The sequence below is a fragment of the Procambarus clarkii genome, chromosome 77 (genome assembly GCF_040958095.1).
Source record: "Procambarus clarkii isolate CNS0578487 chromosome 77, FALCON_Pclarkii_2.0, whole genome shotgun sequence".
In the NCBI taxonomy this organism is placed as follows: Eukaryota; Metazoa; Arthropoda; class Malacostraca; order Decapoda; family Cambaridae; genus Procambarus; species Procambarus clarkii.
In genome coordinates this window covers 17719485-17732447 of record NC_091226.1, presented here as the reverse complement: position 1 = coordinate 17732447, position 12963 = coordinate 17719485, and the positions used below count along the sequence as shown (strand labels likewise).

The 12963-nt window shown below is 53.7% G+C and overlaps 1 protein-coding gene across 1 annotated transcript; it reads left to right on the top strand.

Moving 5' to 3' along the window:
• The first annotated feature begins 14 nt into the window (after window positions 1–14).
• LOC138357334 (mucin-19-like) lies at window positions 15–12640 on the top strand. The gene is made up of 5 exons (XM_069314014.1): window positions 15–35; window positions 761–2435; window positions 2588–2763; window positions 5379–5476; window positions 12366–12640. The coding sequence occupies exons 1-5, from the start codon at window positions 15–17 to the stop codon at window positions 12565–12567; spliced, it is 2172 nt and encodes a 723-aa protein (XP_069170115.1). The 3' UTR covers window positions 12568–12640.
• Window positions 12641–12963: the final 323 nt, after the last annotated feature.

The following is a 12963-nucleotide window of genomic DNA, read 5'->3' as shown; positions in this document are numbered from 1 at the left end:
CACTGGTAAGCTTAATGGACCCACTTGTCCCACTGGTAAGTTTAATGGGCCCACTTGTACCACTGGTAAGTTTAATGAACCCGCTTGTACTACTGGTAAGTTTAATGAACCCGCTTGTACCACTGGTAAGTTTAATGGTCCCACTTGTACCACTGGTAAGTTTAATGGACCAGCTTGTACCACTGGTAAGTTTAATGGTCCCACTTGTACCACTGGTAAGTTTAATGGTCCCACTTGTACCACTGGTAAGTTTAATGGTCCCACTTGTACCACTGGTAAGTTTAATGGACCAGCTTGTACCACTGGTAAGTTTAATGAACCCGCTTGTACCACTGGTAAATTTAATGAACCCGCTTGTACCACTGGTAAATTTAATGGTCCCACTTGTACCACCGGTAAGTTTAATGGACCAGCTTGTACCACTGGTAAGTTTAATGAACCCGCTTGTACCACTGGTAAGTTTAATGAACCCGCTTGTACCACTGGTAAGTTTAATGAACCCGCTTGTACCACTGGTAAGTTTAATGGTCCCACTTGTACCACTGGTAAGTTTAATGAACCCGCTTGTACCACTGGTAAGCTTAATGGTCCCACTTTTACCACTGGTAAGTTTAATGAACCCGCTTGTACCACTGGTAAGCTTAATGGTCCCACTTGTACCACTGGTAAGTTTAATGAACCCGCTTGTACCACTGGTAAGTTTAATGAACCCGCTTGTACCACTGGTAAGTTTAATGAACCCACTTGAACCACTGGTAAGTTTAATGGTCCCACTTGTACCACTGGTAAGTTTAATGGTCCCACTTGTACCACTGGTAAGTTTAATGGTCCCACTTGTACCACTGGTAAGTTTAATGGTCCCACTTGTACCACTGGTAAGTTTAATGGTCCCACTTGTACCACTGGTAAGTTTAATGGTCCCACTTGTACCACTGGTAAGCTTAATGGGTCCACTTGTACCACTGGTAAGCTTAATGGACCCGCTTGTACCACTGGTAAGCTTAATGGGCCCACTTGTACCACTGGTAAGCTTAATGGACCCTCTTGTACCACTGGTAAGTTTAATAGACCCACTTTTACCACTGGTAAGCTTAATGGGCCCACTTGTACCACTGGTAAGTTTAATGGACCTACTTGTACCACTGGTAAGTTTAATGAACCCGCTTGTACCACTGGTAAGCTTAATGGGCCCACTTGTACCACTGGTAAGTTTAATGGACCTACTTGTCCCACTGGTAAGCTTAATGGGCCCACTTGTACCACTGGTAAGCTTAATGGACCTACTTGTCCCACTGGTAAGCTTAATGGTCCCGCTTGTACCACTGGTAAGCTTAATGGTCCCACTTGTACCACTGGTCAGTTTAATGAACCCGCTTGTACCACTGGTAAGCTTAATGGACCCACTTGTACCACTGGTAAGCTTAATGGTCCCACTTGTACCACTGGTAAGCTTAATGGTCCCACTTGTACCACTGGTAAGCTTAATGGTCCCACTTGTACCACTGGTAAGCTTAATGGTCCCACTTGTACCACTGGTAAGCTTAATGGTCCCACTTGTACCACTGGTAAGCTTAATGGTCCCACTTGTACCACTGGTAAGCTTAATGGACCCACTTGTACCACTGGTAAGCTTAATGGACCCACTTGTACCACTGGTAAGCTTAATGGTCCCACTTGTACCACTGGTAAGCTTAATGGTCCCACTTGTACCACTGGTAAGCTTAATGGTCCCGCTTGTACCACTGGTAAGCTTAATGGTCCCGCTTGTACCACTGGTAAGCTTAATGGTCCCACTTGTACCACTGGTAAGCTTAATGGACCTGCTTGTACCACTGGTAAGCTTAATGGACCTGCTTGTACCACTGGTAAGCTTAATGGTCCCGCTTGTACCACTGGTAAGCTTAATGGTCCCGCTTGTACCACTGGTAAGCTTAATGGTCCCACTTGTACCACTGGTAAGCTTAATGGTCCCACTTGTACCACTGGTAAGCTTAATGGTCCCACTTGTACCACTGGTAAGCTTAATGGTCCCACTTGTACCACTGGTAAGCTTAATGGTCCCACTTGTACCACTGGTAAGCTTAATGGTCCCACTTGTACCACTGGTAAGCTTAATGGTCCCGCTTGTACCACTGGTAAGCTTAATGGACCCACTTGTACCACTGGTAAGCTTAATGGACCTGCTTGTACCACTGGTAAGCTTAATGGACCTGCTTGTACCACTGGTAAGCTTAATGGTCCCGCTTGTACCACTGGTAAGCTTAATGGTCCCGCTTGTACCACTGGTAAGCTTAATGGTCCCACTTGTACCACTGGTAAGCTTAATGGTCCCACTTGTACCACTGGTAAGCTTAATGGTCCCACTTGTACCACTGGTAAGCTTAATGGTCCCACTTGTACCACTGGTAAGCTTAATGGTCCCACTTGTACCACTGGTAAGCTCTCCCAGTTGTTGCTGAAATGTTTATGTTATGAGTATTAAACTGTCGCTGTTAAAATTATTTTGACATGCGTTAGTGTGAGGGTTATTAAATAGATTGTTAAATAACAGTTAACTTCGGGTTGTAATCAAGGTTTTGTGTTTCAGGTTCAGCACCAGAAGCATCGTCTTATCAGTACAGGTTCCTGTATTCATTCTACGTGAGTGTACTGAATATAGTTTACACGTCGGTGTTGGACAGTACTACGGTGGAGGTGTTTGATGGGGAGATCCTTGCTGTTGGATGCCTGCAAGCTGTCGACTGTTCCAGCGCTCCTCCAACTGTTAGTCTGCCTGAGTCCTCCCTCATGGCTTACCTTCCATTCTCTTTTATATGAAATAATGTAAATAAGAACATAAGAATGAGGGTAACTGCAGGAGGCGTATTGGCCTATACGAGGCAGCTCCTAAAATATGTTTCGCTGTTATTTATAATATTAAATGTGTAGTATCCTGCCGCTAAGTATCCATTTATATTTCAAAATAACAAGAGATTATCTGCCCCCAACATTACTCAATTAACATAAATATTAAAGAACTTGTATATGTATCCTGCTGTATGAATTTCTTGAAGCAGATTTTTCAGTATTAATATACATGTGTCTTCAGTTGTTGACTAATGGTTGGTGGTTTACAACTAATTTACATTTCAGCTTTATTTTATTCCTGTTTTATATGTTAAAACATCGGTTTATACATCTCAACTATAAGCTCTCCCCATCCCACCTTTGGTAACCCCAGCTCCAGGCCTCAAGCCCTTCCCATCCCACCGTGGGTAACCCCAGCTCCAGGCCTCAAGCCCTTCCCATCCCACCGTGGGTAACCCCAGCTCCAGGCCTCAAGACCTTCCCATCCCACCGTGGGTAACCCCAGCTCCAGGCCTCAAGACCTTCCCATCCCACCGTGGGTAACCCCAGCTCCAGGCCTCAAGCCCTTCCCATCCCACCGTGGGTAACCCCAGCTCCAGGCCTCAAGCCCTTCCCATCCCACCGTGGGTAACCCCAGCTCCAGGCCTCAAGCCCTTCCCATCCCACCGTGGGTAACCCCAGCTCCAGGCCTCAAGCCCTTCCCATCCCACCGTGGGTAACCCCAGCTCCAGGCCTCAAGCCCTTCCCATCCCACCGTGGGTAACCCCAGCTCCAGGCCTCAAGCCCTTCCCATCCCACCGTGGGTAACCCCAGCTCCAGGCCTCAAGCCCTTCCCATCCCACCGTGGGTAACCCCAGCTCCAGGCCACAAACCCTTCCCATCCCACCTTTGGTAACCCCAGCTCCAGGCCACAAACCCTTCCCATCCCACCGTGGGTAACCCCAGCTCCAAGCCACAAGCCCTTCCCATCCCACCGTGGGTAACCCCAGCTCCAGGCCACAAACCCTTCCCATCCCACCGTGGGTAACCCCAGCTCCAAGCCACAAACCCTTCCCATCCCACCGTGGGTAACCCCAGCTCCAAATTTGGCCGTTTGCCCTTATGGCCGAATATGGACGTAATTTGAAAATTAAAAAGAAATGAAAATAAATTTTGGATTTTGTTTTCTACGACAACAAGATGAGGGATCCTCTGGTAGGTTAGGAGGGCAGGAAATTCTCCTAAGGTTTCAAAACGTCATGAAAACCGTTAATTGAAAGTTTCGTCTCCTAACCTTACCGAGTAAGCCGGGGGACTCAAACAGAAGACAGGACAGTACATCACTTTCGTGAGCCGATTTCATTTCAAGTTACGTTCATTTTTAGCCATGATATTATATATCATGATATCATGATATATTTTGATCATGATATCAAGATCAAGATAGCACACATACGAGCGAAAAGCGACGTTATTTTTAAGAGGACGGGTTCTTCCCTTCACAACGTGTAATAGAGAGGAAGAGCTTCTCTAAGTGCTCGTCTCACATAACGGTGGAATGGGGTTATGTGAGACGAGCTGTTTGGAAAAATTGGATAGAAAATATTTAGTTTCATATTCATAGTTTAGTTACAAATTATACGGGAATTTCACAATTTATAAGAAGCATCTGGCATAAATACCATAAACATTCCCAGGCATCCAACACATTATATAACAAGGAGCATTTTTGTTAATCTTTCTGCAGTGATAACAAACCCCGTCATTCCCTTTCCTTCCTCCTCTACATATTCTTCCTTCCCTTCCTTTCCCTTCCTCCTCTACACACTCTTCTATCCTTTCCCTTCCTCCTCTACACACTCTTCTATCCTTTCCCTTCCTCCTCTACACACTCTTCTATCCTTTCCCTTCCTCCTCTACACACTCTTCTATCCTTTCCCTTCCTTCTCTACACACTCTTCTATCCTTTCCCTTCCTTCTCTACTCTCTACAATATAATGTAGTTTAGAAGAAAATAAATTTATAGTGTATATAACAACAGCTGTTCAGAACTCTGGTAATTATACCCAAATACAAACAACTTTATTTTAGGTCGGCAAACAACTTTATTTTAGGTCGGCAAACAACTTTATTTTAGGTCGGCAAACAACTTTATTTTAGGTCGGCAAACAACTTTATTTTAGGTCGGCAAATTAGAATCAAATACAAGTAGAGATAAATAAAGCATACCTTATACAGCGCTACACATCAAATAACATAGAAAAAATTATAAATGAAGGACGTATATCCATACTGACCATTTTTTTTTTTTTTACCCATCCACTTTGACTGAACGGTAGAACGACGGTCTCACTTCATGCAGGTCGGCGTTCAATCCCCGATCATTCATAAGTGGTTGGGCACCATTCCTTTCCTCCCGTTCCATCTCAAATCCTTATCTTGACCCCTTCCAAGTGCTATAAAGTCGTAATGGCTTGGCACTTTCCCTTGATAATTAAAAATTGACTTGAGTTTTCTCGTGGTATTTACTTTAGTAGTGGCTTGTGTTGCAGATCAGTACGAGACCCATGCATCCCACTGAGGTTCAGGATATCATCGTCTCCTACGTTGATGCCACCACTGCCACAGTCACTGGAAACATTACAGACAAGTAAGTGTAATATGTTGATGCCACCACTGACACAGAACATCTTGATATCACCACTGCAACAGAACATCATGATATCACCACTGACACAGAACATCTTGATATCACCACTGACACAGAACATCTTGATATCACCACTGACACAGAACATCTTGATATCACCACTGACACAGAACATCTTGATATCACCACTGACACAGAACATCTTGATATCACCACTGACACAGAACATCTTGATATCACCACTGACACAGAACATCATGATATCACCACTGACACAGAACATCTTGATATCACCACTGACACAGAACATCATGATATCACCACTGACACAGAACATCATATCACCACTGACACAGAACATCTTGATATCACCACTGACACAGAACATCTTGATATCACCACTGACACAGAACATCTTGATATCACCACTGACACAGAACATCTTAATATCACCACTGACACAGAACATCTTGATATCACCACTGCAACAGAACATCATGATATCACCACTGACACAGAACATCATGATATCACCACTGACACAGAACATCTTGATATCACCACTGACACAGAACATCTTGATATCACCACTGACACAGAACATCTTGATATCACCACTGACACAGAACATCTTGATATCACCACTGACACAGAACATCATGATATCACCACTGACACAGAACATCTTGATATCACCACTGACACAGAACATCATGATATCACCACTGACACAGAACATCATATCACCACTGACACAGAACATCTTGATATCACCACTGACACAGAACATCTTGATATCACCACTGACACAGAACATCATGATATCACCACTGACACAGAACATCTTAATATCACCTTTATATAGAGCCTTATTATAATTCACCTTATATCACCTTAATATAAGCCTTAAACTAGAGGACTCTGCAGAAGACCTATTGGCCCATGCTGGGCAGCTCTGATGCATATATTCGTTTGCCTTTTTCGGGGTAGAAGGTAGACACAGTAGTCGCTTCTGTATATATTTATTGACTGAGATAGCAAGGTATATATCTGCCTAGCCGAGGTCCTTCTACTCTGAGTCTGTGAGGATAACTGAGGCTGCTGGGAGCATGCCTGATGCTCCTCTGTCTGGCATGACGTCAGAGGCCTACTCGCCTGTGATTGGTTACATTTCAACTGACAGAATTTGAGTATAACACATATCCAACCACTCATTAATATGTACGCCAGTGATCTTAACCTCTGTTATGTTACCAGGCAATTTCTTCTTTAATCAACAAACTTCTTCCCCAAGCAGTGTTTACTTTTCATGATTCAACAGTGTTCTACACTGGCAACTATTTGTTCTATATTTATATTGTGTGGTTATGTCTGTGTAATTATCTCACTCTCGTCCTGGGGAGCAAAGCCCAATCGCTTCTGTTGTGTTGAGAGAGAAGAGGTTGAGCCTCAGCGTCTAGGTTCATTGATGTTCACCGCCAGTGAACAGGGTGAACACACAGGTGTTCACCTGGGTCTCCTCATCAGTCAACTACTCCCATAACTCTGGTGCCATCATGCATCACTACCATTACCATCCGTCCAATTAACCCACCATCCTTTCCCCCGAGTGCTATATTCATCTCTCCGTTACCACCCCATCTCCCCACCAGATGGGAGAGAGCACCCTATCACCCACACCACCTTATTCCCATCCTCCAACACCCCAACATTACCCCGACCCCCACCTCCACCACCCCCACCACCCCCACCTCCACCCCACCCCCACCACCAGCACCACCACAATCTCCCCCACCACCACAATCCCCCACCACCCCCACCCCCACCACCCCCACCACCAGCACCACCACAATCTCCCCCACCCCCACAACCCCCACCACCCCCACCACCCAGACCACCCCCACCCCCACCACCCCCACCACCCACACCACCCCCACCGCCACCACCACCCCCACCTCCACCACCCCCACCACCAGCACCACCACAATCTCCCCCACCACCCCCACCCCCACCACCCCCACCACCAGCACCACCACAATCTCCCCCACCACCCCCACCCCCACCACCCCCACCCCCACCACCCCCACCACCAGCACCACCACAATCTCCCCCACCACCCCCACCCCCACCACCCCCACCACCCCCACCACCAGCACCACCACAATCTCTCCCACCACCCCCACCCCCACCACCCCCACCACCCCCACCACCCCCACCTCCCCCACCTCCACCACCCCCACCACCAGCACCACCACAATCTCCCCCACCACCCCCACCCCCACCACCCCCACCTCCACCACCCCCACCACCAGCACCACCACAATCTCCCCCACCCCCACCACTCCCACCCCCACCACCCCCACCCCCACCACCCCCACCCCCACCACCCCCACCACCCCCACCTCCACCACCCCCACCACCAGCACCACCACAATCTCCCCCACCCCCACCACCCCCACCACCCCCACCCCCACCCCCACCACCCCCACCCCCACCACCCCCACCACCAGCACCACCACAATCTCCCCCACCACCCCCACCCCCACCACCCCCACCACCCCCACCACCAGCACCACCACAATCTCCCCCACCACCCCCACCCCCACCACCCCCACCCCCACCACCCCCACCACCAGCACCACCACAATCTCCCCCACCACCCCCACCCCCACCACCCCCACCCCCACCACCCCCACCACCAGCACCACCACAATCTCCCCCACCACCCCCACCCCCACCACCCCCACCACCCCCACCCCCACCACCCCCACCACCAGCACCACCACAATCTCTCCACCACCCCCACCCCCACCACCCCCACCACCCCCACCTCCACCACCCCCACCACCAGCACCACCACAATCTCCCCCACCACCCCCACCCCCACCACCCCCACCTCCACCACCCCCACCACCAGCACCACCACAATCTCCCCCACCCCCACCACTCCCACCCCCACCACCCCCACCCCCACCACCCCCACCACCCCCACCTCCACCACCCCCACCACCAGCACCACCACAATCTCCCCCACCCCCACCACCCCCACCCCCACCACCAGCACCACCACAATCTCCCCCACCACCCCCACCCCCACCACCCCCCACCACCCCCACCACCAGCACCACCACAATCTCCCCCACCACCCCCACCCCCACCACCCCCACCACCCCCACCCCCACCACCCCCACCACCAGCACCACCACAATCTCCCCCACCACCCCCACCACCCCCACCACCCCCACCCCCACCACCAGCACCACCACAATCTCTCCCACCACCCCCACCACCCCCACCACCCCCACCACCCCCACCTCCCCCACCACCCCCACCTCCACCACCCCCACCACCAGCACCACCACAATCTCCCCCACCACCCCCACCCCCACCACCCCCACCTCCACCACCCCCACCACCAGCACCACCACAATCTCCCCCACCACCCCCACCCCCACCACCCCCACCTCCACCACCCCCACCACCAGCACCACCACAATCTCCCCCACCCCCACCACTCCCACCCCCACCGCCCCCACCCCCACCACCCCCAGCCCCACCACCCCCACCACCCCCACCTCCACCACCCCCACCACCAGCACCACCACAATCTCCCCCACCCCCACCCCCACCACCCCCACCCCCACCACCCCCACCACCAGCACCACCACAATCTCCCCCACCACCCCCACCCCCACCACCCCCACCACCCCCACCACCAGCACCACCACAATCTCCCCCACCCCCACCACCCCCACCTCCACCACCCCCACCACCAGCACCACCACAATCTCCCCCACCCCCACCACTCCCACCCCCACCACCCCCACCCCCACCACCCCCACCACCCCCACCTCCACCACCCCCACCACCAGCACCACCACAATCTCCCCCACCCCCACCACCCCCACCCCACCACCCCCACCACCAGCACCACCACAATCTCCCCCACCACCCCCACCCCCACCACCCCCACCACCAGCACCACCACAATCTCCCTCACCCCCACCACCCCCACCACCCCCACCACCCCCACCCCCACCACCAGCACCACCACAATCTCCCCCACCCCCACCACCCCCACCGCCACCACCCCCACCACCCCCACCTCCACCACCACCACAATCTCCCCCACCCCCACCACCCCCACCGCCACCATCCCCACCACCCCCACCTCCACCACCCCCACCACCAGCACCACCACAATCTCCCCCACCCCCACCACCCCCACCTCCACCACCCCCACCACCCCCACCACCCCCACCTCCACCACCCCCACCACCCCCACCACTCCCACCACCCCCACCACCCCCACCACCCCCACCTCCACCACCCCCACCACCCCCACCTCCACCACCCCCACCACCAGCACCACCACAATCTCCCCCACCCCCACCACCCCCCCACCCCCACCACCCCCACCACCAGCACCACCACAATCTCCCCCACCACCCCCACCCCCACCACCCCCACCACCAGCACCACCACAATCTCCCCCACCCCCACCACCCCCACCACCCCCACCCCCACCACCAGCACCACCACAACCTCCCCCACCCCCACCACCCCCACCGCCACCACCCCCACCACCGCCACCTCCACCACCCCCACCACCAGCACCACCACAATCTCCCCCACCCCCACCACCCCCACCGCCACCACCCCCACCTCCACCACCCCCACCACCAGCACCACCACAATCTCCCCCACCCCCACCACCCCCACCCCCACCTCCACCACCCCCACCACCCCCACCTCCACCACCCCCACCACCCCCACCACCCCCACCACCCCCACCACCCCCACCTCCACCACCCCCACCACTCCCACCACCCCCACCACCCCCACCACCCCCACCACCCCCACCTCCACCACCCCCACCACCCCCACCACCCCCACCGCCACCACCCCCACCTCCACCACCCCCACCACCAGCACCACCACAATCTCCCCCACCTCCACCACCCCCACCACCTCCACCACCCCCACCCCCACCACCCCCACCACCTCCACCACCCCCACCACCCCCACCTCCACCACCCCCACCACCAGCACCCCCACCACCCCCACCCCCACCACCCCCACCACCCCCACCACCAGCACCACCACAATCTCCCCAACCCCCACCACCACCCCCACCACCTCCACCACCCCCACCACCCCCACCTCCACCACCCCCACCACCCCCACCACCACCCCCACCACCCCCACCTCCACCACCTCCACCACCCCCACCACCAGCACCACCTCCATCACCCCCACCACCCCCACCACCTCCACCACCCCCACCACCCCCACCTCCACCACCCCCACCACCACCCCCACCACCCCCACCTCCACCACCCCCACCACCAGCACCACCACAATCTCCCCCACCACCTCCACCACCCCCACCCCCACCACCACCACCACCCCCACCACCCCCACCCCCACAACCTCCACCACCCCCACCACCCCCACCTCCACCACCCCCACCACCCCCACCACCACCCCCACCACCCCCAACTCCACCACCAGCACCACCTCCACCACCCCCACCACACCCACCACCTCCACCACCCCCACCTCCACCACCCCCACCACCACCCCCACCACCCCCACCACCACCCCCACCACCCCCACCACCCCCACCCCCACCACCCCCACCACCACCCCCACCCCCACCACCCCCACCACCACCCCCACCACCACCGCCACCACCACCCCCACCACCACCACCACCACCCCCACCACCACCCCCACCACCACCGCCACCACCACCCCCACCACCACCCCCACCACCACCGCCACCACCACCCCCACCACCACCACCCCCACCACCACCCCCACCACCACCGCCACCACCACCCCCACCACCACCACCACCACCCCCACCACCACCCCCACCACCACCGCCACCACCACCCCCACCACCACCCCCACCACCACCACCACCCCCACCACCACCCCCACCACCACCCCCACCACCACCACCACCACCACCCCCACCACCACCCCCACCACCACCACCACCACCCCCACCACCACCCCCACCACCACCCCCACCACCACCCCCACCACCACCACCACCACCACCCCCACCACCACCCCCACCACCCCCACCACCACCCCCACCACCACCCCCACCACCACCGCCACCACCACCCCCACCACCAGCACCACCACAATCTCCCCCACCCCCACCATTCTCACTGTAAGTATCCAATGGAACATTTGTACCATTTACTTCAGACTAAACATTATTCATCAGAACATTCTAAGAACTGTACTAGGACATGTATTAAGAATGTTAACATGTATTAAGAATGTTAACATGTATTAAGAATGTTAACATGTATTAAGAATGTTAACATGTATTAAGAATGTTAACATGTATTAAGAATGTTAACATGTATTAAGAATGTATTAACATGTAAGACATGTATTAAGAATTAACAATATTACTTGTATCTTGTTATATATTTGTCGTAGAGATTGTGATATATCTCTCTTTATCAGCTACGATCGATATATATCTCCCTATATATGCAGGGGTAATATATTGTGTCAAGTTGTTGTGTTATCTTGAGGTTATCTTGAGATGAATTCGGCGCTGAGCGTCCCCGTGGCCCGGTCCTCGACCAGGCCTCCTTTTTGTTACACATCCCCAGGAAGAAGCCCGTAGCAGCTGTCTAACTCCCAGGTACCTATTTACTGCTAGGTAAACAGGTGCATCAGGGTGAAAGAAACTCTGCCCATTTGTTTCCGTCTCCGCCGGGGATCGAACCCGGAACCTTGGGACTACGAATCCGGAGCGCTGTCTACTCATCCGTCAGAACTTGTGGGGGGGGGGGGGGAGGGAAAAAACTTTCTGACACTAATTGTTTCCCTGTTCATTTGTCCCTATCTTCAGGCTGCTTGTCAGCGTGTCTGTGCGTGAACACGAGGTGGTGAACATGAGCTACTTGGTGAACTGTTCAACGGCTTCCTCTGTACCTACTGCCCTCGTGCCCTCACCCTACACCCTGAACACCTCCAGGTACTCCCTGATGGGCACCTACAAGTCTCTCCTACGTGGTAAGTATTGGTGTACTACTGCCCTCGTGTTACGGTAGAGTGATGGTCTCGCTTCATGCAGGTCGGCGTTCAATCCCCGACCGTCCAAGTGGTTGTGCACCATTCCTTCCCCTGTCCCCATACCCAATCCTTATCCTGACCCTTTCCCAGTGCTTCATAGTCGTAATGGCTTGGTGCTTTTGCCTGATAGTTACCTTCCCTTCACACCGTACACACTAAACATGAAAATTAAGGAAACAGCAGAAACATTTTTGCTCAGACGAGGCTGATACATTTATTATATATATATATATATATATATATATATATATATATATATATATATATATATATATATATATATATATATATATATATATATATATATATATATATATATATATATATCTGTGTCCCGTTGGGAAGAGGTGAGTGGATCCCGGTTTATTGTTACC

Excerpts from the sequence above, each read along its gene's own strand:
- LOC138357334 (XM_069314014.1), top strand. The coding sequence starts at position 15 with ATGGACCCACTTGTCCCACTG. Across the intron at positions 36-760 it reads TGGACCCACTTGTCCCACTG|TTTAATGGTCCCACTTGTAC; the intron begins GTAAGTTTAATG and ends ACCACTGGTAAG. Across the intron at positions 2,436-2,587 it reads TGGTCCCACTTGTACCACTG|GTTCAGCACCAGAAGCATCG; the intron begins GTAAGCTCTCCC and ends TTTGTGTTTCAG.